The sequence below is a fragment of the Anas acuta genome, chromosome 20, assembly GCF_963932015.1.
Source record: "Anas acuta chromosome 20, bAnaAcu1.1, whole genome shotgun sequence".
NCBI classification, from domain to species: Eukaryota; Metazoa; Chordata; class Aves; order Anseriformes; family Anatidae; genus Anas; species Anas acuta.
Genome location: NC_088998.1, coordinates 5,670,111 through 5,698,050, shown reverse-complemented (window position 1 = coordinate 5,698,050; position 27,940 = coordinate 5,670,111). Strand labels below are relative to the sequence as shown.

The 27,940-nt window shown below is 57.0% G+C and overlaps 3 protein-coding genes and 1 non-coding gene across 4 annotated transcripts; 2 read left to right on the top strand and 2 right to left on the bottom strand.

Annotated features, from left to right (window-relative positions):
- Window positions 1-4,301, bottom strand: TRUB2 (TruB pseudouridine synthase family member 2). The gene is made up of 8 exons (XM_068657418.1): window positions 4,177-4,301; window positions 3,943-4,068; window positions 3,792-3,866; window positions 3,385-3,446; window positions 2,994-3,075; window positions 2,338-2,410; window positions 1,752-1,888; window positions 1-1,134 (listed from the first exon to the last, which is right to left on the bottom strand). Exons 1-8 carry the CDS (start codon window positions 4,271-4,273, stop codon window positions 839-841), a joined length of 948 nt encoding a protein of 315 aa, XP_068513519.1. The 5' UTR covers window positions 4,274-4,301; the 3' UTR covers window positions 1-838.
- Window positions 4,263-9,874, top strand: COQ4 (coenzyme Q4). Its single transcript, XM_068657419.1, has 7 exons — window positions 4,263-4,449; window positions 4,532-4,717; window positions 5,147-5,243; window positions 6,817-6,919; window positions 7,259-7,388; window positions 8,062-8,155; window positions 8,584-9,874. Exons 1-7 carry the CDS (start codon window positions 4,263-4,265, stop codon window positions 8,744-8,746), a joined length of 960 nt encoding a protein of 319 aa, XP_068513520.1. The 3' UTR covers window positions 8,747-9,874.
- Window positions 9,875-11,956: 2,082 nt separating this feature from the next.
- Window positions 11,957-12,048, bottom strand: TRNAR-UCU (transfer RNA arginine (anticodon UCU)). Its single transcript is given in 2 exon segments — window positions 11,957-11,992; window positions 12,012-12,048. It is a non-coding gene; the product is annotated as a tRNA-Arg (tRNA).
- Window positions 12,049-12,202: 154 nt separating this feature from the next.
- Window positions 12,203-22,505, top strand: SLC27A4 (solute carrier family 27 member 4). The gene is made up of 13 exons (XM_068657417.1): window positions 12,203-12,361; window positions 14,870-15,036; window positions 15,675-16,069; window positions 16,723-16,881; window positions 17,194-17,263; window positions 17,371-17,462; window positions 17,980-18,089; window positions 18,472-18,681; window positions 18,914-19,040; window positions 19,220-19,357; window positions 19,692-19,856; window positions 20,282-20,428; window positions 20,784-22,505. The coding sequence occupies exons 2-13, from the start codon at window positions 14,876-14,878 to the stop codon at window positions 20,939-20,941; spliced, it is 1,932 nt and encodes a 643-aa protein (XP_068513518.1). The 5' UTR covers window positions 12,203-12,361; window positions 14,870-14,875; the 3' UTR covers window positions 20,942-22,505.
- The last annotated feature ends 5,435 nt before the right edge of the window (window positions 22,506-27,940 follow it).

Here is a 27,940-nt window from a genome sequence, read left to right as displayed (position 1 = left end):
TTTCCATTTAAACTTACAAAGTTTATTTCTGCTAAGTCCAGTCCACATCTAATGAGCTAATAGAAAACAACTGGTATTACAGAACTTTGTTTCATGGAAGAGCAGTACGTGCTGTCTGCAGGCAGCTGCTAAAGGGCAGGATACCACAGACCCCTGAATACCTTCGGTACTAAAAAAAAAAAAAAAGCTTTTTTTAATGAATCAGTGATCTTTGTAAGTATTGCACCCTGTAACAGTCTCTTTCCCCTGGGGTCGCTCTCAGTTTTATTCTTATGTTTAAATCATCTTTGTATCAGTCCTCTACAAGCCCCTTTCCCCACCACACACGCCTACTCCGTGTTATAGCCATTTCCCTGTGTTGCTTCAAGGAAGCTGTGTTTTCTCCTTCACTGCCTCCTAATCTGATTTTGGGCTCTTGTGTGTCTGAAAGTGGGGCTGATGTAAGGAAAACACTCCTGCTACGAGAACATGGGGGAAAATAAAAATTTGTGCAGTAGATAAGTTATGCTGCTGGTTGCAAGGAACAAACAGATCTGTGCAATCAAGGGAATACAGCTCTGTAAGATGCTGTCTGTATTTCCTGCTGCTCAACAATTTGGGAATGGGTTTCTCTATCCCCTGGCAACCTAATAATCCTGAAGTCAACAGGAATTTTGGCACGGCTAACTCCTGTTAATGAACTGTTTGCAATGCTTAATAAAAAAAAAAGATACAGCCTGTCAATGAAAAAATGCCTCTCTGATTAAAGTCATCTCAAGGAAAGGGTGGAAGTGAACTGCAATTAACCTCTTTCTTTCTGCTGTCCATCATTCTGTCAGTGTGCAGCGACGTTATTGTGCTACAGAGATTGCTTGTGGTGTTCGTTGGCCACCTCAGCAGCCATCTTAGGAACGCTTTTATCCTGATGGCCCAGCGTTTTCTCCAACTCCTCTCTCACTTTAAGCTGACAGTCCGAAATTGCGTTCCGTATGCTCTGCAGGTTCCACTGCGTTCTCAGGAGAGCGTCGTCCAGTGTGAAAACACCATCGCGTATTCTTCGCACTTGGGTGCACACAGCACATGATTTCAGCTCCAGACCGATCTCGTGAACTATTTTTCGGAGGTACTGCTGAGTCTCGTGCACGCAGTGGATTTCTGGAAGGTCAGAGAGATTCTTTAAGAACAGGCCAAGAGATGGCACAACCTCAGATCTTGTCTGTAAACACAGATGACCCTCACACTCATGCTGAAAGAAATAATTCAGTAGAATAGACTACTTAACATATAGTACAGGTAGATTATGATTTTCTGGAATACTGCAGGATGTCCTGGGTCCTCCAGAAATGAGTATTTTAGAAAACAAACCCACGGATACAGAAGAATCGTACAGAGGTTTCGCTATTTTAAGGTGGATAAGAAGAGGGACCTTTGTAATAAGAGACAAATGATGTGTGAGGAATAGGAGACAAACTGCAGAAAAGCAAACCATGCTTAAACATCCTCCCACATCCCCTGAGCTGTGTTACACTAAAATACTGGTTAAAGGAAGAACTTTGTCCCACAAGTATTTGCTTTACAAGATTTCTTGCCTCAGTCTAAGATCCTTTTGATCTTGGAAGCTACAAATCATGCCTCTCTACAGTGATTGCTAGTTGATGTAAGAGTTCCCACCAATTCATTCTGCGTTGTTACTAACGAGAAACTGAATTTTGCCAATGTTTTTGCCATGATATATGCTCAGACTTCCCCAGTGCAGTTTGTACCAGTCCTACCTAGCTGGAATTCTGGAAGCGCAAACTGGAGGCACCGGATTGCTGTGATTATCGGAGGGCTCTTCCCCATGGGGCGAATCAAACCATTGACAGCCAGCTCATAGGCCTCCTGTGTTTTCATATCAATGTTAGAATGCCTGGAAAAGGAAAAAAAGGAGCAGAGCAGACACTGAGTACTTCTCTTCAGTGGGATTCAAAATATACCCGCTCCCAGTTAAAGCAGAGCTGCACTTGTTATTATTAAACCTGCCTATGCATCAAGTTTTTGCATAATTTTAATGCTATGCTATGTGTACTGTCAGTAGTGTTGCGCAGTTTAGGAGGGAGGTGCTTGGTCACATCTAGAAGATATTTTTGTAGGTCCTGCTGTAGCTGATAGGTCCTAAAATAGCTGGAGATTTCAGAACACAAAAGGGACACTTAGCTGCTGCCTCCAAACAGAGTGCAGAGCACTCCAAGTAATTTCTGTCTGTTCTTGTTTAGCACTCCAACCTTTAAAGGCTTTGATTGTGGTAAACAAAGTCTTTTAAAGATCAGTAAATGGCAGTCATACCAGGGCAGCTGCATTTCCCCACTGGATACGTACAGCAGCAGGGCCTTGTGATTCGTTCCTTGAATGACAGCAAGAATCCGTTCCAGCTTCTCCCTTGTGATATGATCTGCAAATATTAAGGTAGAAACAAAAGTCTCAATTATCCATCCAGAAACTGGAAAGACAGCAGTCTGAAATGTGCCATCAGGGTATTACCATCCCTTTGGCAAGCAGTTGCATCTAAATGGGCTGATGAGAGCCGCTGAGAGGTGGCTTTAGCAGGGCAGAGTCAACTCTACTCGCTGTACCATGCTAATGCGCCAGGCAGCACAGCACAGCACTGCAAAGGAAGAATCATTTTTCTTAATTGATTTCAAGATGTTGGCTCCAGTTCCTCCTATCAAGTGTTTGAGGAGCCTCATTCAGCAGAAGCTTCCAACCGCTATCTGTAGGCATGATTTATGGAGAGGTCTGGGTCTCGCCCCATCCACAGCAACCACTGTGCTCAGGACTCAGCCTGGCCTTGTATTTATTGCAGTTGGATTCAGCACAGGGGGACTGATGCCTGCAGCATGTGGGCTGCATGCATAAACACAGACTAGAAAGCATTTAGGGCATGCCTTTTATCCTTGTGTAAGTTACCTGCTTGGATTCAGTGGGAATGCTATTTGTTTTGTTGGTTTTTTACACGTGTTAGCTCAGTTCCTTACCAAATGTCGCCTTCTCTACTAGCTTCCCGGTGTCCGAGAAGTCCTCAGTAGCTTTCCCAAACAGCCCACCGACGGTGTAAACCTTCAAGGAGAGCAAAGAGCGTGATTTATCAAGGAAAGAGTGAGCAATGGAGTAGCAATACTGTACTGTGCAGCCGGCAGAAAGTGCGAGCTGCTACGATGTTGGACAAAAAGATACCTGCGTCCTCTACACACAGGCCACATGTGGATACGCACATGAAAGATGAAATTCTGGACCCAGAAAAGCTCTGAGAAGTGTCGCTGGGTTTGAGACTCAGACTCTGCCACGAGGCCAGCGGGGGGCACTGGGCAGGGGTCAGCTGTGGCATTGCACTGGGGTGTTGTGAGCCCAGTCAGGGCTGACACCTACCTTGGTGAGGTGGCAGTGGTAGCGATCCGTGAGCAGCTTGTTCCCGTGGCCAACGCCAAGCACTGAAACACGGGAGAGAGGGGCACCCTTTATTACCTGCATTTAGTCACCCACACCTGCATTTAGGCAGCATGGCACGATCAGTGATGCTTTCCTTCCCCTCCAGACAGGGCCACGTCTCCTCAAAAGCTGTGCCTGAGGAACACAGCAGGACTGCAGGGCATAACTACATAGCAGAGCTCGGTGTCTCAGAACATCCCAGCGCTCCCAGCACCCCACAACCCATTTTTCTCATGTTTAAGCACTTTTATTTCCCCCTGGGCAGCCAGGCACGGCCGTACAGCCCCGCAGCACCCCATCCCTCACCGCCTGCTCTCCCCGTGCCCTCGCAGCAGGCAGGGACCCACCGAAGACTCCGGAGGCCTTCACGTCCAGCCGGTGCCCAGCGCCGACCTTCAGCTGCCTGAACCGGGGGCCTCGGACTGCCAAGGGAAGAAGCAGCATCAGGACGGCCCCGCCACACTCCCACCACCCCCAACCCCGACCCCAGACCCTTACCCAGGGGGTGCTCGGCCAGCACCGGCACCCATGTGGGCACCAAGCCCGGCTCCCCACCGGCACCGGGGGCTGCGGGTAGGAAGCGGATGCGCTGCCTCGGGGGGGGCTCCGGGGCCTCATTCAGCTCTGCCAAAACACCGAAAGGTCCGGGGGGGAGTGAGGAAGGAGGATAAAAACCGGAGACCCCCAGGAGGATCCCGGTGCCCCGCGCAACCCCCCCCTCTCCAAGCTCACCGCGCAGCAGCCGCGCCCGCACCGCGTCCCGGACGCGGCACCACGACACCCCCGGGGGCTTGTAGACGGCGAAAAGCCCGGCGGGGATGCTCGCCATGCTGTACCGAGCTGTACCGAGCTGTACCGGGTTGTACCCGGCTGTACCGAGCCGTTCCGGGCCGTGCCACCCGCTCCGCCCCGCCGCTTGCTTCCGGGGCGGGGGACTCGGCATGCTGCGCCGGGTGGCTGCGGTCGTGGGGGTCCCGCTGCTGCGGGCGACCCCCGGTGGTCCAGGTAAGAGCCCCCCCTCCTGCCCGTTACCCACCGAGAGCCCGGGGGGGCCCCGCCGGGCTCTGACCCCCCCCTCTGTCCGCAGGCAGAGCCGGGCTGAGCCGCGGCAGGCCCCGGGAGGAGGAAGATGAGGAGGAGGAGGAGGAGGTGCTGATGGAGGCGGAGGGGGGCTTCCCGCTGTACCCCGGCCACATCCCCACCAGCCCGCTGCAGAAGGCGCTGCTGGCTGCCGGCTCGGCGCTGGCAGCACTGCGGGATCCCTACAGGCACGGTAAGGGGGCCCCGGGGGAGTCCCCCCATGCCCACGACCCCCGGTAACTCCCTGCAAAGCCCACCCCGAGCCCCCCATCCCCTGGGTGATGCAATGGGGCTTTGCTCCTTCTCCTGGCCCAGAAAGGCACAAACACAGGGCTAGGGCTTGACATGGAGCTGTAGAAGGGGGCGAGGGGTCCCCACCACCCCCAGCAGTCTCCTGCCAGCCCCTGCGGTGCCCCCAGCCCCATCCCGCTCCCAGCCAGCAGCGAGGAGGAGCAGCCCCGAGGCCGAAGATCCTCGCCGAGCAGGGATTTTCTTTGCCACAAGCTCCCCGCCTGATCCTGGCCGCGGGGATCATCACCCCATTTCCTCACCTGCCCCCCAAGGGGGGCTGGGGGGCACCAAACCGAGCGCACGTGCGCTCACCACCCGCTCTCTCTTGCAGACATGGTGGCAGTCCTCGGGGAGACCACGGGCTGCCTGGCCCTGCCGAGCCTGCGGGACAAGATGAGACAGCACCCCGAAGGTTACCGCATCCTCCAGTGCGTCCCCCCGCATCCGCATCCATCCCTGTCCCTCATCTGTCTGTCCGTCTGTCCTTCCACCCCTCCCCGCCGCGGGTTGGGGTGAGGAGGGGGCTCACCGCCGACCCCATTCCTCAGCTCCCAGCCCCCAGTTTGCTGATTTTGCTTTATTTTGAATGATGGCAGCAGCCTGTGGCAGGGCCGGGGGCAGCAGCGCAGAAGCCCCTGGGCCCTGTTTGAGCTCTGCTGTCTGTTCTGCTTCGCTGCTGTCACTGGCAGGTGCTGTCTGTCCCAGCTGCGATGAGATCCATGCTCGTGGTGGGTTTTCTCCCCTGTGCCTGCTGCTGCGTCTCCTTGCGTTGGAGGCTCCATCTCCCCTGGTTTGCCTTCTCCTTGGGCACCTCCATACTCCTTTCCAGGCGCCCACGGCATCTCCCTGAGCTGTGAAACGAGGCCTCTTGTCTTCCTAGACAAGACTTGATCGCTTTTGCTTCCGTGTCTACAGGGACTCGAGCACAACAAGGCTCAGGAGCAGGAGGGAGTTAACATGTCTGTTATTAACCACGATCTTACTGCTCGTTTGCTTTCCTTCTCTCCACTTCTCATTATTCATCACGCCTGCCGGTTGGGTGTTGTTCCATGAAGGGGCTGGGGAAGGCTGCCTCGTGTCGTGTGTTTGTGCAGAGCCTGATCCTGCCTGGGGCTCTGCACATCCACCCAGCAAAGCACGCAGAGCCCCGGGAGCAGGGGCTGAGCCCCGGGGAAACTGCCCAGAGCGAGGGCACGGCACAGACACCGAGGGCTGAGGAGGGACGATCCCATCCATTCCTTGCCCTGCTGTGCAGCAGGGATTTGTAGCAGCCAGAGTTGTGCATGCAAGTTGGTTTTTTTTCAAGCTGATGAGGTCCCTTTGACACCAGATTTACAAGGAAGCGTCTGCAGCCAGGGTAAAGCTGGTGCAGGTCCCGCTTATCTCCCTGGCACCTCCACTCCAGGAGCTAAGCAGTTCCTGGATCCACTGCGAGGCTTTTATCATGAGAAGAAATCGTCCTTTGCACGGAAATAAAAGGTTTTTGTTTAGTCCCAGGGCCGTGCGGTGCCTGTTTGCCAGCAACCTGGACAAGGAGACCTTTCCGTGCATGGCTGCCACGTGGCTGGCGATGAAAGCCCGAGCAGGAAAGAAACTAAACCTGCATTTAGAACAAATTCCCTCCCCTCTCTGGGGCTGTTGCTTTGAAGTCCTGGCTGCTTTGCAGGGGCACTGAGGAGATCTGCTCCTGGGCCTGGCTGCCAGCCAGCACGGCGGCGGCTCAGTGAGGGGCAGACTGTGGTTCTTCCGACTAAAATTGCTGGAGGGGAGCGAGACGAGAGCTCCTAGTGCCAAGGCTTCGGGTCGAGCCCTTCGGCAATGATGTGACCCAGCACGATGAGGGATGGGGCTGGCCCCGCGGGGAGCAGTCAGGGTCCATGCAAGGAAGATGCTCCTGGAGGGCAGCAGCTGGGGTGGGGGGCTCCAGGTCCCCATTTCTCCAGCCCCCCAGCTGTGGGGGTTTCACGACGAGGCTCTCTCTGACTTGTGTTTCCCTTTCAGGGAGCGGCCTCGCATCCGCCTCTCCACCCTGGACATGGACCGGCTGCGGGGGCTGCCCGACGGCACACTGGGCCGCGAATACGTCCGGTTTTTGGAGGATAATGTGAGTGTGGGGGTTAATAGGTGCTAATAGGTCTCTTGGCAGCCTGTGCTGAGAGCCACAGATGAGCTTTAGAGGGAGATTAGAGCCGTGGAAAAAAACCTGTAGGGCACCCTCAGGAAATGAAGGGGATTAGTGGAATCTGCAAGGTTGGGATGTGGTGCAGGGTGTTGCGGGATGCTGGGTACGTCACGGGTGCTGTGTGGTTTTTGTCTGTGTCAATGACAGCCACAGCATTAGGAGGGAGGAGACGTGCTGACGGGGAACTCATGTTGCTGTTTAACGACTGAGACCTGAAGCTGGAGCTCTGCAGGGGCTGAACATTTCTCTTTGCCTTGACAGAAGGTTTCTCCGGACACCCGCATGCCAGCCAAGTTTGTGGATGACGAAGAGCTGGCGTATGTGATCCAGCGGTACCGGGAGGTTCACGACCTGATGCACACCCTCCTGGGCATGCCCACCAACATGCTGGGTGAGCAGCCGTGGGCTCGGCGGTCTGAGCTGCCCAGCAAGCCCCATTGATGGTGTGCGGCCACCAGCTGCTCCCAGGAACCGAACGGGGCTAGACTGGTCGGATTCCCCAATCCTTCAGCCCACAGAGGCGTGCGGGGGGGTTTGCAGCATTGCTGTCCTGCAACAGGAAGCCAAGAGAGCACGGGACATGCACCCTCTGTCACCCTGCAGGGCAATGCACTGCTGGTGGGTGGGTGTTTGTGCAGCCCCGAGGGAGCGCGGTGTCACAAGCTCTGCACACAGGCAGAAGAGCCGGGGGTTCCTGGTTGTTCCCCAGCCACGTATCCCTGTGTCCTTTCCCCTCATTTTGTGTCTGACTCAGTGGCATGTCACAAGCTGAGCCTGGCTGATGAGCCCGTGGGAACCGGCATTTCAGGTCTCTTAGGCTTTGGCTGAGACGGGACCGGGGTTGGGAACGGGCTTTTCCATGCTGAGAGACAGGGAGAGCCGTGCGGGGAATCCTGGTTTAGCATCTCCTTGCTAAGGATCTGCAGGAACCCAGCCTGCTGGGAGGCTTTTCCCAAGCTGCTGGGCTGTCCCTGGTGGGTAACGCAGGAGGGGGCTTGTCCTGGCATGGGATCGTGCTCCCTGCCCGCTCCCTGCCTGCTCACTGCTCCCTTCCTTCCTCGCAGGCGAGGTCGTGGTGAAATGGTTCGAAGCCGTCCAGACCGGGCTGCCAATGTGCATCCTGGGAGCAGCCTTCGGCCCCGTCCGTCTCAACGCACGGTAGGCACCGATGAAGGAGGCTCTGCCCTCGGGGACGTGCCAGCCTTGGTGATGTTTTCCAGCCCAGACTCTCCCGTGTGCTGTCAGCATCTTCTTTCCCCAGCACACCAGGCAGGAGGAGTAGGGCCCAGCCTGGCTGCTGCTGTTTGGAGCCAGCAGGACCCTTACAGTGCTGCTCCCTGCCACAACAAATCTGTTTTGGTGGCCCAGCACAGTACGGGGTTGCATGTTAACCTGAGTTCTGGTCTCAGGTTTGCTGCCGACTGTAACTCTCCCAGCTCACTGTCCTCTTTGGTGCCTGAGTTTCCCCTGTGAGATAAGCAAGAGGAATGCTAGAAGGGTGGAGGGGCACAGGGTTTGCATCTGCCTAGAAAAAGGGACTTGGAGGAGAAAATCAAAATCAACATCTTCTGCGTACTTTGTTCCAGAAAACTGCAGGTCCTGGCTACGGAGCTGGTTCCCTGGGCGATTCAGAGCGGGCGCAATGCCAGCTGTATCCTGAACGTCTACTACGAGCAGCGCTGGGAGCAGAGCGTGGAGTCCCTGCGGGAGGAAATTGGCATCCTCCCACCCCCAGCTGTGAGAGTGTGAGAGTTCAAGCTACAGGGAGGGGACGGGGGATCCCCCGTTGGCAGACAGCAGCCGCTCCCCTGCAGCACTCCATCTCCTCCTGCCATGTGAGCCCCGTGTGGCTCTGCCACCAGCCGGCCCTGTCCCGGGGCTGAGTTTTCTCCTGCCAAGAGCTGGCACTCTCCTGTTGGTAGAGGCCACGCTGCATCTGCCCCTGCCATGACAAAACTTGACCCTTTGTGCCGTTTGTAATTTGGTGGGGACTTGGCAAGTCCTGCTGTGCTTTTGCCAGCTGAGTTTGGCTGCTCAGGTCCCGCTGGCAGCAGCACTCTGGAACTGATGCTCTGAAACGCTGGGATGGGAAGGGAGCAGAGCCAGCACAGCAAACCACCACTTTGGTGCTCTGCAGCTCTAATGCTGCACAGGTAAATCAGGTAAATCCTCCCTCCCAGAGGTTTAAAGCCGTACGTTAGTGCTGGGTCAGAGCTAAACCTGTGATTTGCAGAGCAGCCCAGGGGCAGGTTTGAGGTGTGCATCAGCCAGAGCAGTGCTGGTGCCTAGCTCTGCCCCCCCGATGGATCAATACGGGCTGTGTTACCACACCGTGAGTGCTTTGTGCCCCTGGGAGCAGCTCAGCAGTGCTCAAGCTCTTTCAGACACAGCTCATGCCCTGGCACGCAGGGAGAACATCGGTGTCCTGGTGCAGTGTGCTGTGGCCCGGGGCAGGGTGGCTCAGCCCGGCTCCTCTTTCCTCTCTAGAAGCAGGCAGGGAAATAGCTCTGGATGTAACCCCTGCTGGATCTGCTGCTGGAGAGATCCCAAGCGGCCACTGGTCTCCCTGTAGTCCATCAAAAATGTGAAATCTGCACGATTGAACTGGGGTTTCAGTAGGAGTTGTCGCCCTCTTAGACAAGGAAATGGCGTGATTGGGAATAAGGGGCTGAATCCTGGGAGAGCAGGAACGGAGGCTGCTGGGGTGGTTTGTGCTGGGCTGTCTGGGAGCTGATTGCTGTGTGGGTTAATTAAACAGCCACCCAGACTGCCAGTGGCTGGATTGCAGAGCTGTGAAATGCTACGGCAGAGAGCCACAAGGCAGGTGGGTCTCCTTGCTGTTGAAATTCCTTCTCGCTTAATAAAGTCTGTGGTGCAGCCCGTGGTTCATTATCCCTGTCCTTCCACGCACCCTCCCTGTCTGATGGGGAGATCTGACGTGGGTCTCTCATTCTTTGTGGTGGTGGCAAAGGCAAGCGGCCGGGCATGCATCCCCAGGGGGACAGGAGCACGAAGCGGGCTGTGGGCTGGGGCTGCCACACAGCTCTGCGAATCCCCCATCCCGCTCCTGGAGCAGCCCCATTGCAGCTGGGATTTGCACATGTGGAATAGGTTTGATTTCCATTGCGACTCCCCATTTTCAACCCTGGCTCTGACAAGGCCCCTCTGAAGTCCGTGCTAACACCAGCACATGGGCTGCAGCTGCTGTGAGCAGCAGGGCAGAGGGCTGGGATCCCACAGCATCACCTGGAGGATGTGGCCCTGAGTCACCCCCAGCACTGGGCAAAGGGGACGTGGGTGCCGCTGCCCCCAGGTGTACCCATGCTGCCGTCCTGCGGGGCAGGGAGTTCCTGTCCCTGACAAAAAGGCTAAGTCCTAATTCTGAGCTGGTTTCTTGTAATTTACAAAATACTCTCCCAGATTTTGTAGTCCTATTTTAAGCAGATAATAAAAGATATTTTATAAACATACAGAGTGAGTGGGGGCTGTCGTATCGTACTGGTCAAGGTGATAGGAGCGATTAGCCCTAAAACCGTACCCATAAACATGCTTTTCCGCATCAGAAACGTGTTGGGGCTTTGAGGCAGTTAAACTGAAGGGCAGGGGAGATTCACCTCATCCAGAAACCTGAGAGCAGTGACCAAGAAGCGCAGGAGCTGATGCTCCCGAGGAGCGTTTGGCTGCGGGTTGGACGCCAGAGGCCTGCCCGCCATGCTCACACAGCGCCGGGCTCCGGGTCGCCTGCTGGGCCGGTGCCAGGGCTGCACAAATAGCACGTAATATAATTTTAAACTGCATCTGTTCAGCCACATCACTTAAGTGCCACTGTGGCTCCTGCTGGCCTTTACCACTGCTTTTCCTATCTGTACAAATAGAGGCAGGGGGTAAGTGGGGAGGGTTTTGGCAGGCCAGGCACAAACCATACAAAAACGTGTGGTTTTCAGGTTGTGTTTGCTGCAGACAAGTGGCAGCTCGGCTATCACCACCAGCGGGGGGCTGCTTGGCTGTTTGGGGACGCTGTACCCCAAATACCAACACCTGGCACTGAGGTGACACAGCTGCTGAACCGCATGCTGCCCCCCAACTGGTGCATGTTTATTAAGCCAAGGGAAGGGCCGTGCCCCCAAAATCTCCTTCCCTGGCTCGTTCCCATGCAGTTCCCAATAGCAGTGGCACGACTGGTGCCAAGGGACACGCGGTGCCCCCAGCTCGACACCCCACGGCCCCAAACTCAGCCTGGCCCCGTAGGCCGGCCTGTGGGGCTGCGGCCTGCCCGGTTTCGAGGCAGTCGGGCAGCTTCGCCTGGCAGCCTCCTGGTTTTGCCACATCACCGTGCTGGAGGGTTTTGTCGGGTTTTGTTGTGTGGGTTGTTGGTTATTTATTTTTTGTTAAGGGGTGATGACGGAATCAGAAACACGCCAGGAACCCCGCAGTAGTGCCTGCTGCCGGTTTGCTGCTTGCTCTGAAGCGTCAGGGTGGCTTGTTGTTACGTCCGGACACGGAGAGGAAGATTTTCATCCCGAACGGGAGATAAAGCCACGGCACAAACACGGGGATCCACCTCCGGGCCTGCAATAGCCTCGTCCTCCGGCATCCGGCCCACATCTGTCCGGCTGCTGGCGCTGACAGCAGCACCGCTGGCGCAGGCGGCTCCTGCAGGAGAGAGGAGGAGGTTGGGGGGCAAAAAGGGGGCTGAGCCCCACTGTGCGCCCCCCAAAACCCAAAGGGGGCTTCAGCAGGGCCGGAGCCCTGAGGTGTGGGGCTGGGAGGAGGCTGTGGGGGCTGCCCCACGCTTTCTGCCTGCTTCCTCCCCCCGCTGTAACCGAGACATTAAAAATCAGAGCCCCCCCCCCATTTCCTCAGCCACAGCCGCGTTCCCCTCCCCTCTGCACCCGAGGGGGGGGGTCCCCGCGGTGTCCCCGTGCACCCGGAGCCTCCTTTTCCAGGGGGGGCAAAATACGACTCTGGTGGGACTCGAACCCACAACCTTTGAATGACTCCCGTCACGCCGCGCTAGAAGTCCAATGCGCTATCCATTGCGCCACAGAGCCGTCGGACTGCCCCGCCGCCCTCGCCGCCTTTTCCCTTCGCTCCCCTCCTCCCTCCAGTCCTCCCCCACCTCCCCCCCTGCAGCCCCCGGTGCCGTTCCCGTTCCCGTTCCCGATCCCGGTTCCCGGGGCAGCTCCAGCCCCGTAACCGCGGCGGGGGCCGCAGGGAGGGCGGTGCCGGGCGGGACTACAAGTCCCGGCGGGCCCCGCGGGCCGTGCCGCAGCGGCGGGCGGGCCCCGCTCCCGGCCCCGCTCCGGCTCCGGCTCCCGGTGGCGGTGCAGGTGGCCGGGCCGCACCGGAGAGCGCCGCAGCCCGGTAAGAGCCGGGCCCCCTCCTTCCCCTCCTTATTCCCTTACGGTGTCCCCGCTGCAGCTCCGGGTACGGGTATGGGAACGGGAGCCTCGCCCCGCCCCACCGGTGTCCCCCCCACCCCACCCCCGGGGGGGCTGGAGGGGGCTTGGGGTCGTTTTGGGGAGAAATCGGTCGTTTTGGGCACCGGGGAGGTGCTGCCGGTACCGGGGGGGGGTGGGAAATGGGGAGAACGGGGAGCGGGGAGGGCGGTGAGGAGGTGAGGGGCCGGGCGGGGACTGCGGCAGCGAGGGGCTGGGGAGGGCGGGGGGGGTCCCGGTGACCCCATCCCGGAGCTCCGGGGGGGACCGGGGGGGACCGGAGGGGACCGGGGGGGACCGGGGGGGGTCCCGGGGAGCCTCCGTGCCTCTGCGGTTGGCTGGGGTTGGGGCTGGGCCCCGGGGGGGTCGGTGCTCAGCCCGGCCCCCCCCAGCCGGGGCACCGGGGAGGAGCTGCTGCTGCCCACGGTCACGGCCTCCGTGCCCCTCCGCTGCGCTGAACCGACCCTTTTTCAACCCAAAATTGTTGGTGAAGGCCGGCTGCTCGTGGAGGAGGGGGGTGGTGGTCAGCGGGGGTCCTCACGGGGCTCTGCCCCCCCGGAGGTGTCGAGGAGGTGCCACCCACCCGGGGCATTGCCCACGGGGAGCTCCAGCCCTGTGTGGGGTTTTGGCAGGGCTGGGGGAAGCTGCGGCACCTGGGGTCCCGCTGCCTGCCCCCACCCCACGGCACCAGAGCCCTTTCCTCAGCTTTCCATGCCCGGGTGACAAATCCCGGTGTTTTCCATCACGCCACCCTCCTGCGGAGCTACAGACAGCTCCAAATTTCCATGGGTTGGCTCGGCTGGACAGGAGCTGAACCCATAAGGACCCCAACCCTGCTGTGTCTGCACAGGGCACCGTGTGCTCGGCGTGCAGGAGAGATGAGAGGGGCGGATAAGAGGCGCCTGCCTGGGCCTGTCTCGCCTTCACGTGGGCGCTGCGATGCCGTGCAGCCCACGCAGCGTGCCCCCCGCCCGGCTCTCCCTGCCCCCTGGAGCTCAGGGCTCAGGGCTTTGGCCGAGGCGCAGGGGGTTGGCGGTGATCCGGGAATGTCCCCGGTAAACTGAGCAGAGAGGTTCCTGGGGGGGAAACACAGCGGGTGCTGCCCTGCTAAAGGGCTGAGGGACTGCAGTGTGGGGCCTCGAGCCTGGGAGACGTTTGTTGGGAGAGCTTGGATGTGAGCGGGGAGGTTTGGGCTGGGTTCTGCGTGTTGGGGGCCATCCCCACGGCTGGGAGCAGCACCCTGGGCTCTGCTACATCCCGACCCGCTCCTGCTGGGCTGCAGGCAGGCAGTGTGACGTGCCAGGGCACGGTGACCGTGTGGCACAGCCTCAGTTCCTCCATCTCGTGTTGTCTGTCCCGCGTGGGGCAGCCCTGGGGTTGTAGCGTGGCTCCCAGCTCCGCGCGCTGTGGCAGAGCCACCCGCGGCTGCCAGCTTTGGAGCAGCGCATTCATTTTCAAGAGGGAAAGGGAAATTACACGAAGGTTTCCTTCCTCTGTGGCCCACGCTCTGTGCCAGGAAGGACCCGTTTTATCTCGCAGCCTTTGGGGTCGTGCCACTGTCTCTTCTCTCTGCCTGATGCCGCTACCTGGAAAGAGCCTTTGCTAAACTGCGATCACTGCCGGGTCCTGGAGCTGCTTGGGGGTGGTGTTTGGGATGGGGACAGAGGAGCTGCTTGCTGGGGGGGGCAGGAACACCAGTGACAGCCCACGGGGCATGGGAACGGGGTCACTGTGTGTCTGGAGGCAGGGGCAGCCCTTCTGCTTCTGCCCCGCGCCCAACCTCATGGCCCCCCAGCCGCTCGGCCACGTCTCCAGCAGCGCCAGGCCAGGAAGCTGCCCGCTGACAGCAGAGTTTACAAACACAAGCAGAGCTTAAAGGACGGAGTTTCCTGTTCCTGCCCGAGCTGTGCTGGGGAGCTGGTGAAGCTGAGCTCTCCGGCACTCACGGAGGCTGTCCTGGAGCCAGGCGTATCGGGGAATTGATGCTGCGGGCCTGGGAGATGTGGGCTGTGGGGACAGCGGGGTTGCGGGGAGGGATTTGGGCTGGGGTGAGAGCTGAGCTCACCCTGCCTTGGTGCCTTCTAAAATCTATACGGACTCTGCTGCACAACAACACTTCCAAATCCGTGCAGTGACGTTATCCTGCATCTAATGCTGCTGGGATGGGTCTGTGTCCCTGGCTGGGGCTCCTAACTAGGAACAGCCAGGCTTTTGGCGAGCACTAAGCAGAGCTGTGCTGTGCTTACCTGGTGCCCGTGGCCAGGCTCTGTTAACGTTACACCTGCAGGAGATCTGGCCTGCTGCATTACATCCTCCCTGCGAGGAGCAGCAGTGATGCTGGGGGGCTTTGGGGGCTGCTAATGCAGCCCCTGCCCATGGGTTTGCTGTCTCCGGGGTGCGTGGGTCAATCTCTGTGGTTTCTCTCTCCCTGCAGGCCACGATGCTGCGTCTGGCGGCCTTCGCAGCGCTGCTGCTCTTCTTCAGGGTCAGCCTGGAGCTGTCCTGGGCCCAGGCCATCCCCGCGCTCTTCGTCTTCTACCTGGGATCCGGGGGATGGGACTTCTTCCTCATATTCATCAAGACAGTACGAAGGGATGTCACGTAAGTGTCCTGGCTGGGGCAGCCCAGCTGCTTTGTATTGGGGTGTGTGAGTGCAGCCCCCGGCTCCCTGCACAGCTCTGGCTTTCTGCTGGCACCCAGCCCGCAGATCTCCCTGGCACTTCCTTAGTTTCCCTCTGCCGCGCCCGGATGGCTCCAAACTCTCGGTCAAAGTTTTCCCGGGAAAGATAGATTTCAGCTGAGCTCTGAAATCTAGTGGCTGACCTTGTCCTTGTACTTCATTCTGTCCCTAAAACTGCTGGCACGGCACTAGGAGCCTGGGCAGGGTCGGCTGGTACCAGGCTGTGCCAGGTCCTGGCAAAAATGTGGCTGGTGGGGAGTGGTGGCACCTCTTGGAGAGCCCCCGAGGCTCCAAGGCGCCCCTTTAAGGGGGACATCCCTGTCTGCAGCCTTCCACAGCACCTCTGTCCTTGGCCTCCTGGCTTTTGCAGAGGGCTTCTGCCTATGTCCACGCTGTTTTGGGGAAGCATCCAGAGCTGCTGCTGGCCTAGAGTAAGGCCTTGAGCAGCGCTGGGCTGCTGCAGCTCCATGCAAGGTCCCTGTGCTGTGCCGGCTTTGTAGGAGGTCTTTCTGCAGGGCTCACTGAGCAGCTTCCCTCCTGCTCCCCTTCTTTTTGGCAGCACGGGGCTGGTCCTGCTGCGGGTGAAGTGGCAGGTGTGGAGGCACGTGAAGGAGAAGAACACGATCGCCAAGATCTTCCAGCAAACCGCCAGCAAGTACCCGGAGAAGACGGCGCTGATCTTCCAAGGCACCGGCGAGAGCTGGACTTTCCGGCAGCTGGATGAGTACTCCAACCAAGTGGCCAATTTCTTCTACGGCCAAGGTTTCCGCTCGGGTGACGTGGTGGCTCTGTTCATGGAGTCCCGCAATCAGTACGTGGGGCTGTGGCTCGGCTTGGCCAAGATCGGGGTGGAGACGGCCCTGGTGAATTCCAACCTGCGCATGGAGGCCTTGCTGCACTGCATCACCATCTCCAGCTCCAAGGCGGTCATTTTTGGGGTGGAGATGATGGAAGGTGAGGGGTCTGTGGGTTTAGTGTTCATTTCCTGCGGGAAATACAGCACGGTCTCTTCCAAATTCCAGCAGCTGAGTTATCAAGGAGTTGGTGTCTGTCCCTCCCCTCCCACCTCGGTCCCTTTGGCCATGGGCAGGTCCCGTGCACCACCCGGCTCCCAGTCAGGCCCGTGTGGGTGTGAGGATCCTGCCTCGTGCTCCGGGTGCCCCTCAGGTCCTTTCCCTGCGTGGAGCCCTGGGTTGGGCCGGGCCAGGCCTGCCGTGCTGCGAGGGATGAGCCTCCCCTTGCTCTCCGTGGCTGGTAGCCACATCCCTGCAGCGCCTCGGCTCCAGCTCCTTGTGTTTCAGCCCACACCCCCGAGGCTGCGGTGTCAACAAACCTCTTGGCACCCAGGAGGTTTTGGCTAGGGAGAGGCGGAGAACAGGATCTTCAAGTCTCTGAAGGAGCCTGGGCTGCGGCCCCGGCATCTGCTAAACATGAGAACAACATCTGCCTGGGAGGGCTCTCGGGCCTTTTGGGACTTTGCTGAGCGCAACGAGGGTGCTGCTACCTGGAGCACTGCCTTCCCGAGACTGTCTTCAGGGGCTGGGTGTCTCGGTGCTGTACTCACCACCTCGATTCTCTTTCTCCACCTCTCTCCCTGACTTTCTCAGCTATGCAAGAAGTCCAGGCCTCCCTGGAGAAGTCCATCCATCTCTACTGGTCAGGGGAAGGAAGCCCTGAGGCTGCACTTTCTGGTGCAAAGCACCTGGACCCCCTCTTGCAGATGGCCCAGCGGCATCAGCCAACCCCCCCCGACAAGGGCTTCCTCGGTACGTGGTCAGCTCTGGGGAGCCAGGTTCAGGGTGGTGTTTTTATGAGTTTCTGGTGTTTTCAGCTGGTTACAACACCAGAAAGAATGTCCCCTCAGGATGCTGAGGGCAGGCACCTGCAGCAGGGCCTGGGGTACATCCTGCCAGGGATGAACCCAGCACGCTCTTGGTGCTGTCACATAACCAAATTTTGGCTCAACTGGCATGAGCAGAGTGCACAATTTGACTCGTCCCCTCCTCCTGCTTCAGCCAGCCCCTAGACTGGTTGCAGTGGTACCGAGTACCTGACTGTGTGTCCTCATTGCTCCCCAGATAAACTCTTCTACATCTACACCTCCGGCACCACGGGGTTGCCCAAAGCTGCCATCGTGGTGAATTGCAGGTGAGGCAGCGGGCAGGGGCTGTGGGGAGGGGAGGGTGGGAGCCGAGCTCTGCCCTGCTGGCACCAAGCCCCTGGTGCTGAGGTGCCCCTTGGTTCTCCCACCCCAGGTACTTCCGCATGTCCAGCCTGGTTTTCTACGGTTTTCGGATGAGGCCCGATGACGTGATGTACGACTGCCTCCCGCTGTACCACGCTGCAGGTAACGCGTGCCCCCTGGAGCCCTGCTTGTCTGGACTCCCCTTCCCCTCCGCCAAGCCCGGGGGTCAGGCTGGGGGCTGGGGCAGCCCCGATCTCTGCCTCAAAGAGGAGCTGGCTGCTGCTGGCAGCGTCTGACCCGAGGCTTTTCCCTTTATCTGAGAGCAAGGAATCGATCCCACTGACCTTTGGAGTGGGCGAGTGTGTGTGTGTGGGTGGGCAGCTCTCCCAGCTCTTAGCCTGGCTTTGGAATAGCTGCATTGTGTCGCTGCCCCACGTGAGAAGTCACGAGGAAGCAGAAGCAGTGCCCACCTCGGTGGCCGAGATGTAGGATAGCTGGGCACAAAGCGCTGCCCCCAGTGTCGCTGTCGTGCTGCCCCCTGCCTCCTCCCCAGCACCCAGGGTCACTTTTTGGCCAGATGAACGCCCGCCTGCTGTGAGCCAGCACGTGGCGTGCGCCTTGCCCTGCCTGGGTGGGAGCTGTGTGGGGTCTGAGGGCTTCCCTGGCTGCCTCTCCGCAGGGAACATCGTGGGGATCGGGCAGTGCTTGCTGCAGGGCATGACCATTGTCATCCGCAAGAAGTTCTCGGCCTCGCACTTCTGGGAGGACTGCGTCAAGTACAACTGCACGGTGAGGCCACGAGGCAGGGGGCTGGGTGGAACTGGGGACAGGAGCCTGGAGATCCGTGTGGAGCTGGGGAGAGCCCGGCTGCTGCGAGGGGAGCCCTGGACTAGTCCTGCCTGGCCGTCCTGAGCTGCATCCTTCCCCCCTCTAGTTACCACTCCATGTTTCCAAGTCCTTCAGATACTCCAGCGTTAGCCAGAAGGTTTTGGATAGGTTTTATAGGGATGGGCGGGTAGGGGACAAGCCAGCAAGACTCCTGGATTTAGCACAACCTTTTTAGGGGACTCCACGCATGTCGTTCCATTCCTACCTGCCCTGATGAGCCCCTGCATGCCCCAGGGCCTGGTGCAGGGTCCTGATGTGTCTTTCTCCTCTGTCTCTCCCCTAGATCGTGCAGTACATCGGGGAGATCTGCCGCTACCTGCTGAACCAGCCCTACCAGGAGGTGGAGCGGCAGCACCGGGTGCGCATGGCGCTGGGCAACGGGCTGCGGGCTTCCATCTGGCAGGAGTTCATGGCCCGCTTCGGCATCGCCCAGGTGGCCGAGTTCTACGGGGCCACCGAGTGCAACTGCAGCCTGGGAAACTTCGACAACAATGTAAGTAAGGCCCTGCCACCTTCCCCCTGCCCCAGAGCGTGCAAAACCTGGCAGGGTTTGAAACCCAGCAGGGCTGTTTGGTTCAGGTTTGGCACGCATCAGCATCTGCCTGCAGGGTTTTGGCTGTGCTTGTGTGGTGCCAGCTCGCTGGTGTGCTGGGTGTACGTGTTCTGCGGGCTTGGGGCAGGAGAGACTCCCTGCTACCCGTAGCTCTGAGTGCCTTCTGTCCTAGGTTGGGTCCTGCGGCTTCAACAGCAGGATCCTGCCGGGGGTGTACCCCATCGGCCTGGTGAAAGTGGACGAGGACACCATGGAGCTGATCCGGGGGCCTGATGGTGTCTGCATCCGCTGCCAACCAGGTAAGGGCAACCACAGGGATGTGTCTCCTCAGCCCTGTGTGAATCTGTCATGGTGTAATTCATGATAATTTAGCTAGGATCGAGTCCCTGCTTGGTGAAACCGCACCGATCCTGTTAAACCTCCTGTTTTTTCTTGGCCGTGGGTGGTCGCTTCCCTGATTCACCCCTTCTCTCTGCAGGGGAGCCGGGGCAGCTGGTGGGCCGCATTGTCAAGAGCAACCCCTTGCAGCACTTTGATGGCTACCTGAACCAGTCAGCCACCAACAAGAAAATCGCCAGGGACGTGTTTACAAAAGGGGACGCTGCCTATCTCACAGGTGAGGCGAGCGGGGCCCTTGTGTCTGCCAAGAACAGGGTGAGAGTTTGCTCAAAGAAGCTGTGGAGGTCCCATTCCTGGAGGTGTTTAAGGCCGTGTTGGAGAGGGCTTTGAGCAACCTGGTCTAGTGGGAGGTGTCCCCGCCCATGGCAGGGGGGTTGGAACGGGATGGTCTTTAAGATCCCTTCCAACCCAAACTATTTTATGGCTCGATGAGTATTTGGGTGGGCCTGGGGACTGTCCCAGCGTAGTGGCACTACCCTGAGATGCTCTGGGGAAACACCTAGCCCCTCTGACACCTCTTTTTTTTTCCCCCCAATTCCTCTCTATTTTAGGGGATGTCCTGGTGATGGATAAATATGGCTACATGTACTTTCGGGACCGTACTGGAGACACATTCCGCTGGAAGGGGGAGAACGTCTCCACTACAGAGGTGGAGGGGACCCTGAGCCGCATCCTCAATCTGACAGACGTTGTTGTTTATGGGGTGGAGATCCCAGGTAACTTACAGGGGAGAGGACGGTCAGTGGAGGCACGCAGGCTTGTGGTAATTAAATATGTGAGGGTGTCCTGCTTGTCCAGATCGATGCCTCCTTTTGCAAGAGGCTGGACTGAGGCTCCTTGGAAGAAGCCACTGGGGATGTGACTATCAGGAACCAGAGGGTTCCCCCCCTCAGGCTGAGGTTTGGCCTGATTCTGGCTGCTTTGGAAGGGACCCCGTGTCCTTCCTGGACAGGCCTCCTCCGGGAGGAGGTGACCATGGCCGCAGGGTGTCGCTGGCAGCCTTAGCTGCGGGGTGGTGACACAGCAGGACGTGTCAGAGCCTCGGTACCGAGAAGGGTGTGTGCCAGAGCCCTCGCTGATGTGGGGCAGACAGAAGTGACACAGTGCGCTCAGGCACTCACCCTTCTTTTGTGCCTCCCAGGTATTGAAGGGAAGGCAGGAATGGCAGCCATCGCCGACCCAGACAACTCCTGTGACTTGGAGACCTTTGCCAGCGAGCTGAAGAAGGCTCTGCCGCTGTACGCGCGGCCCGTCTTCCTCCGGATCCTGCATGAAGTCTCCAAGACAAGTGAGCTGCAGTGTGTGCTCTCGTACAGGGCACGCAGCTGGGGGACCACACGGGGGGGCACGGTGTTCTCTGCGGGGTGCTGGGTCAGCACTGGGATGGAGCACGCCCGCTCCATGGAGTCCTTCGCCTCACCAGCTCCTCTGCTGGTTTGGGGGCTTGGGGGAGTGTGAGGATGAGGCTGGGGGTGGCAGCTGGCACTGGGGTGCCTTGGGGGGGGTGGCAGCTGCTGAGACTGCCCTGCACAAAGCTGCCCACCCTGCGGTGTGCTGTGAGGCTTGGCAGCAAGGCACGGTGCAGCCTGGCAGGAGTGTGGGACCCTACAACCCCTCGCTCCCTCTTCTTTTCCCCGTGACAGGCACCTACAAATTCCAGAAGATGGAGCTGCGTAAGCAGGGCTTTGACCCCTCGCTCGTGAAGGACAAGTTGTACTTCCTGGACTGCAGGCAAGGCCGCTACCTGCCCCTGGACCAGGAGGCGTTCAGCAGGATCCAGTCGGGACAGCAGAAGCTGTAACCAGTGGGGCTCCAGCAAGGCACCTCCCCAAATCCTGCTGGGGGAGAGAGGGCAGGGCAGGCACTGGGGGGGGGAAAAAAAGGTTCAAGGAGAGGTATAAAGGCACGCTAGAGATTTTATTTAACGAGTTTTACAGATAAGGGGTTGGGGGAATGCAGGGGGGACTGAGGGGAGGGGGATGGTTACATACCAAAGCATAGACTCATTATGGCTTTATTTTCTACTTGGTACAGCGGTGGCGGTCCTGTGCCATGGGAGGGGCAGGGCCCCGGCCAGTCGAGGAGGAGTGGGGTGTCCTTGCCATTCCATTTTGCTTTTCCTGTCTTTCCCTCCCTTTCCCTGCCTGCAGCAACCCTTCCTTGTGAAGGCCGTGAAGGGACCAGTGCTGGGCTCTTTCCCCACTCCTCCACCACGCAGCCAGCTCCTCCTTGGCACAGGGCCCCAGCTGCCAGAGGGAAGCTGGGTGCCAGGCGCATCCCCTACCCTGCGTGGCCCGCTGGTGTCGTGTTTTTGCTGTGAATCAGGGGAGCAGGGTAGTGCTGGGCTCAGGAGAGGGAAAGGGATGTGTTTCCACCATGCCTTGCTCTCTTCTGGGGACGACATTTCTATTTTTCACAATCACACGCACATTATATTATATACATATATAGATATATATTATACATGCTGACTTTGTTTTTTTCCAATCTTAATTTATTGTCTGTACTTTTGAATGTGTCCCGGGTTTGTGCAGTAGAGGGAGGGGCATCCCAGACCTGTCCTCTCTTGGAGAGCCCTTTTCTCTCGCAGGGAGGTGAGACGCTCGTCCGGGACTGATCCTCCTCTTCCAGCTTGGGCGCAGCCGTGTATGTCCTTGTGGCCTTGCTCCATGGTGAAGGACATGAGCGACCCCTGCTATCTTGTGGACACTTCTCTGGGTCTCTTACTTCCACCTTTCATGGATGCAGCTTTGTTTCGTGCACCTTCTTCCTTGCAGAAAGCAGGTGGACAAGTGGGAATGAAGGGTCTGGTTTGCCTTTGCTTTGACATACTCAGCACTTTGGGATCACAGAACAACTCGAGGGGCTTTCCTGCTGCAATGCCTGTGCCGCGAACACAGGAGGCAACTTGCCTAGAGAGGAGAAAGTTCTCCAGAAGGTTGTCTCTGTGACAGCCTGACTTCGTGTGCTCTGCATCCCTTCCTCCAAGAGCTCTCCCCATTTCCACTGCAGGAGACAGGCCTCTGAACTGAAATGTCCATGTTAAACACCTGACTTGTGCTATGTGAATTCCCTGTGTTGTGTCTGATGTGATGCAGCCTCAGCAGCAATGTCTGATTCCAGTACTCGGAGACCATGCAGAAATGTCCATTCCTGAGAAAACTCGGGGTTGGGGTTAATTTTTTTTTTTTTTTTTTTTTTTTTTACGGTTTGTTTTTATGCTTTCAGCAGGATTACTCCTCAAAATGACATCTGCCTCTTGCAAGGGCAGGGTGTGTCTGCTCTTCTAGCTGTGTTTCCACACCAACGTACCTGCCTGCCCCAGTCTGTCCTGTCCTCACAATTAAATGCGAGTATGGGCTATGCTCGAGTGTCCTACCTCTTGCTTGTGCAGTCCTGCAGTGTGTGGGAGCAGGGGACTGCTGGTTTGGGAAGCGGGAGCTGTCACCCCAGAGCACGACCTCCCTGTGCAGGCTTGAGCTCATTTCAGGGCAGGGGGCAGCAAGCCCTTTGCTGCTGGGTTCAATGGCTGTGTGAAAACCTTGGTGAGACCCTCCCCAGGTCCCTTCACCTGCTCCTCCTCTTTCCCAGACCTGTTCCCAGTTTGTTCTGGACCAGTTCTCGTCCCCTACCTTGGCATGTTTGGCTCCTCTTTCTATCTCATGCTCTGTTTCCACTCCATGCTTGTTCCTCTCCCCCCATTTGCCCTGCTTAATCCCCTTCCATAGCTTAATCTCCCTTCCAGACCTTCTCTATCCAGCCCTGGGGAGGGGTAATATTTAGGAGGCTGCTGGCAGCTGCTGTAGGTACTCAGGTCCCACTTTTGGACCCTGTTCCTCTCTCAGCCTGCCGGTGGAGGGCAGGCTGGGCACAGCAAACATCTCACATCGGGGGGGGGCCTCTTTAGGCTGGGTCTCAACCCCCAGGGAGGTGATGGGTTGGGGCTGGGGGTGAGTTATCTATGCTGGGGCCCAGACAGCTTCTGCCTGGCCTGGGGAGGAAGCTTTGGATGCAGATGGCTGCGTTAGGCCTGGGCCTAATGGGCATCCACAGCACCCCGGGCTCTGCCTGGAGGAAACTGCAGCTGCAGCAGGGCTACCCCGAGCCCCAGACCACTGCTGAACAACAGCCTGCTCTTGAGGAGCCCCCTGCTACAGAGATCAAATGAGAGGCTGACCTCCCTCAAGGCAGGCTTGGGGGCTGTTGGCTGGAAATGCATGGTTTGAAGTGGTACGGGAAGAGGTGGGAGCGCTTTTTCTCCTTTCCTGGAAGAAACAGCCATGCTGCTGTGCGTGCAAAGCTGCTCTTGGAAGAGGCAGGAAGAGAGACTGGGAGGAAGGTGCAGTCCCTGTTTCTGAGAGAAAAGTTACAGGTGAAAACAAATAAGCAAACTTCAGTCAGGGGCACTGCATGTCCAACACACATAAATACAAATACCACTGGAAGCTTATGGAAGTATGACAATTATTTATTTGCAAGTAAGACAAGTTTGTATTGTCCCAAGGGCTGGGACCTGGCTGGAGCAGAGAGAAAAAAGGAAGCATAGGTATGAGTGGCACTGAAGCTGCCAGACCAGGAATATGCATGCTCTGCTGAGCCCTGGATCTGTGCTGGGACAAAATGCCTCCAGCAGAGAGGTGTTTGGTAGGGAGCAGCCCATGCCTAATCTGATTTTATTTCTCTTATAAATAAAAAGATTTTTATTTAGCTTTTTTTTTTTTTTTTTTTTTTTTTTTTTAAAGGAGAAAGCTAATTGAATCCTCTTTTCAGTGATTACAGAAACCTTGTAAGACTTATCTCTCTCCTTTGATCAATAAGCTGGAGTCTGGCTCAACAGCTGCATATAGATAAAAGTACTATACATAAAGTATGAGGTATTATTCTTTTTTAATTAAAAAAATTAAAAAGCTGTTTGCATGAGGTTAGGAAAACATTAAAATCCCTTCCTGGGTTATTATTAGCCTATTAATTTAAGCAAAGCCGAAGAGCTTTACAAACTAAACGTGCTTTTCACCATGGAAATGGCTGCTTTTTGTAGATCTGTCATTCCAGACAGTGACAATATTAAGAAAAACAAGGCTGTAACTTTCTGATCAGCATCTCTTTCCAGCTCTCGGTCCAGCTGAGGTCATGCTTGGTGTGCAAAACTGGAGGATATTTCAGCCCAAAGGCAGGCAGGGGCTTTGCAAGATGCTCAGGACCTTTGGGTGAAATTAATTTCTGCTGCAGAGAAAGCCTACAACCAGCTTTAAAGCCTCCCAGCCTCCTCCACCACTCTTTATGCGCTGAAGTCCTCCCAGACAATGCCGCCCGCCTGCTCCTCCCAGCGCTGGCCAGCCGGCTTTGCCTTTAAGCAGCACAGAAACGTCGTGGAGCAAAGAAGGGCCTATCCTTTGGTGCACTCTTTACAAATGTAAATATGTGATTCCCCTGAGTAGTTCCAGTGTAAGCAGGAGCAGGCCGGGGATTGGTGGCAGTTTCGCATCCTCTGGCCCAAATGGCACGGTGTTGCAGGTCACCCCGCACCCTGTGTGTGGTGGGGAAGGGGCGGCCGCTGCCCTTCTCTGTGCAAAGAGACCCCACTCGGGAGCCAAGGGGCTGAAAGGCTGGTTGCAGCTTGGCTCCTGTTCCCAAGCAATCGGTGGGGTGAGGAACAGGAAAGGCACTGACCCTTCTCAGCTCTTTCCGAGTCTGGCCTGTTTCACTGGGAAATAGCTTCCAGAATAGCCTGGGTGTTGACCCTTTTTTTCCCTCGTTCAATTAGAAACCCCTCCTGTAGGCACAAATGATGCAAGGCCAAGCTGTGGGAGAGCTTTCGGTGGTTTGGGTCAGTCAGTACAGTCTTGGTGACACCTGGAGTGGCAGATCATGGTCACTGTGCGGACAGGGCATCACCCTGCTCTGAATTGGCATCGGTGCCCGGATTCTGTTGTGATGTGGGACATGTCCACCTGCCATACCACCTCTATCCTGTGGCCCTGCCCCGTCCTCAGCGCTCTTTGGGGACACCGGCATCGTGCTGGGATGAGCAGCAGCCAGGTCCTGATCCTGCCCTGTCTGTGCCACCTCCCGTGTCCCCCCTCGGTGCTGCACCAACAAGGCCGAGGAGGCGATGGCGGTGGGAGCCTCCCTGCTCGCCCTCGGCCGCAGGAAGAGGCTAACGGGCGGCGGACGAGCCGTGTTCTCAGCTTGGAGTATCGCTTTCAGCTATTCTGAAGGTTAAACGCCTGTTTAGAGCTCCCTATTGAAGGTGGAGACGGGGGTGCGCCATTGTTCGGCCGCCCTCCCGCTTTGTCTGGCCGCTTTCAGGGGCGCCCTGAAAGGGAAGCGGCCTCCATGGCCCGCACCCGGCAGAAGGGCTCCTGGGGGAGAGGCGCTTCCTCCCGCCCTAATGACATTCAGGCCTCCATCGGTTCAGCTCCCGCTTTCTTTCTGCTGCAGTTTAACCCGGGCACAGAGGCCGGGCTCCATCTTACTGATCTCTGCTTGACACCCAATTACCACATGAATGGTAGAGAAAGGCTGCAAAAGGCTTTAACTCCCCCTGACCCTCCTTCCCCTCTGCCTGCTTCCCCCTCGCCCCGTCCTACCCCCGCGCCTTTCTCCGGCGGAGGGAGTTCAAAACTGAGACTGGGAAATCAAACAAAGCCCCGAGCGAGGAAACCCATTGTTACCGCTTCAGAGATGGCTCCCATTTCGCCATCTATTGTTCCCCTTGAAGTTTGACTTGCTGTGTGGAAGGATGCGAGCAGCTGTTTGCGCATTCCCCTGATGTTTTATTGAAAAATAATTGAATCGTCAGCTCAGGGCTCTCTGATAAAATGTTTCTATGTAGCGCTGGGCCTTGTTGTATTTATAAAGTATGTTTCCCTGTAAAATGTGATGGCAACCTAAACTGTTTCCTCCAGAATAAACCCTTGGCAGAGGAATGGAGGCATACCCCTTCTGCACTCAAGGGGAGAAGAAAAAAAAAAAAAGCACAACAACAAGCAAACTGAAAAACAAAAAGCCAGGACTGAGACAAAAGAAATTAAACCCTCTTTATTGTGAGGCTCAATTTCCAACCTGTTCTTTTGTTTGGCGCAGTTGAATTTGTGGGAGGGGAAGGCCGGGCGCAGCAGGACTAGCCTGGCCCCCTCGCCCTGGCTCAGCAAGGGAAGCACTGCAAAGACCTGGGGATGCTGGAGCCTGGCAGGCTCAGCCAGTGCTCTCCTGTGCCTGGAACCAAGAGGACGACATTGAAAATTGACTGGAAATGAGAGGTTTAGCTTAAGTATTGCACAATGACATATCCCTGGGATTGAACAAGAAGATGGTGTGTTACAGCAGGCTGAACGCAGGGCACACATTCACGGCAGGGACATTGGCTTTATGTTTTTTCTTTATGTACCTGATTATCAAATACCATCTATGTTTACAGCGCTTTAGAAATAACAATGTCAGCACTACACTTTCTCAAGGAGATTACATGCTTTCTTTCCCCATCCCCAAGCATATGCTGGTAAATTCGTGATGCTCAGATTTCAGCAGCCGGCACAGAGATGGGAATTGCTCTTCTTCCCAAGCACACATTGTCCATAAAAATGTCCCCCATAGCTCATATGCTCACTGACTGTATTTCCAGGGCAATTGTTAACAGTAACCAGCTTTGAATGCTTGAAAGAACCAAATTGGTATTTATTATTACCGTTCTCTCTCTCTCTCTCTCTCTTTTTTTTTTAATTTCTTCTTGCCTTTACAGAGAAGCACTAACACTAAATCTGTAGTTTTTTGTTGCATTTCTATAGCTCAGGAATCGGGATTTTTAGGAGCCAGTTCTGCTATTATTTGGCATCATAAATGATTTCTGGAAGGAAGAAGAATAGCTCATATAAAACCATATCTACAAACACTGATCTGGAGCCCAGATTACCAGATCCTCTGTATACAGAGTGCTTCAGTCATTTCTGAAGTGTATAGAAATAAGATTTTTGTCTAACGCTTCTCTTTCCTCTGCCTATTTCCTATACAATTGGTTCAACATCCTGAGCCATATCTCTGAGATACCCAGAGTCCTCAGGACTTAGAGATATCTCAAAATCCAACTGGAATTTTTAGGCAGCGGCTTCTTGCCTCTGCCATAGCATAACCTCCAGCAGCAGCGGTGGCGTTGGTCGTGCTGGGGACCATGGCGCCTTTCCTGGGGCCCAGCCCAGAGAATGATCGCCTCCCAGAACAAAAGGCCGTTACAAACACCACCACCTTCTGCTCTCGGGGTTAGGCGTGCCTTGACCCCCGTTAGCATAAACGTAGAGCAATCTGTCTGCGTAAATTTATGCCCGTTACATATAATGCATAATGTATACGCGTCTATATGACATTTCTATCTCCATGTGTGCACGTGGACATGTATATTTTAAAGCTGAGCCCTCCACTGAGTGGAGGGCTGGAGGAGGGAGGGTTAAGGGGCTGCAGTTTTCCACCAGTGCCGCCTGCACCACGGCACAGCCCAGCTGTCACCACCATGGCTGCGGCCGCCTGTGCACGCGCTTCTCCCTCTGGGGACGGGAGGAGCAAACAAACGGGCGACAGATGTGCTCCATGCTGTTAGCGCGGTGCTGGATGGGGCCCTGCGCTGCGGCGATGTGCTTGCTGCAGGAGGCCGAGGGGACGTGGAGTAGCCGCACGCCATCTTCCGCGCTGGCTACAGGAGTGGCACTCGGGCAGACCCAGCAGGGCCATCTCTGCGTCCCCACTAACACCAGCAATCAGCAGGTGGAGGGAGGCCTGGCCCTGGAGCTGTGAAGCTGCCGCCACTCCT

Bases quoted from the DNA above. Each gene is read 5' to 3' on its own strand.
- COQ4 (XM_068657419.1), top strand. From the start codon at position 4,263: ATGCTCGCCATGCTGTACCGAGCTGTACCGAGCTGTACCGGGTTGTAC. The intron at 5,244-6,816 runs GTGCGTCCCCCC...TTTCCCTTTCAG, and splicing joins GAAGGTTACCGCATCCTCCA to GGAGCGGCCTCGCATCCGCC. The intron at 6,920-7,258 runs GTGAGTGTGGGG...TTGCCTTGACAG, and splicing joins TCCGGTTTTTGGAGGATAAT to AAGGTTTCTCCGGACACCCG.
- TRUB2 (XM_068657418.1), bottom strand. From the start codon at position 4,273: ATGGCGAGCATCCCCGCCGGGCTTTTCGCCGTCTACAAGCCCCCGGGG. The intron at 4,069-4,176 runs GTGAGCTTGGAG...GTGTTTTGGCAG, and splicing joins GCGGGCGCGGCTGCTGCGCG to AGCTGAATGAGGCCCCGGAG. The intron at 3,867-3,942 runs GTAAGGGTCTGG...TTCCCTTGGCAG, and splicing joins GCTGGCCGAGCACCCCCTGG to TCCGAGGCCCCCGGTTCAGG.
- SLC27A4 (XM_068657417.1), top strand. From the start codon at position 14,876: ATGCTGCGTCTGGCGGCCTTCGCAGCGCTGCTGCTCTTCTTCAGGGTC. The intron at 17,264-17,370 runs GTGAGGCAGCGG...CTCCCACCCCAG, and splicing joins GCCATCGTGGTGAATTGCAG to GTACTTCCGCATGTCCAGCC. The intron at 19,041-19,219 runs GTAAGGGCAACC...TTCTCTCTGCAG, and splicing joins CTGCATCCGCTGCCAACCAG to GGGAGCCGGGGCAGCTGGTG.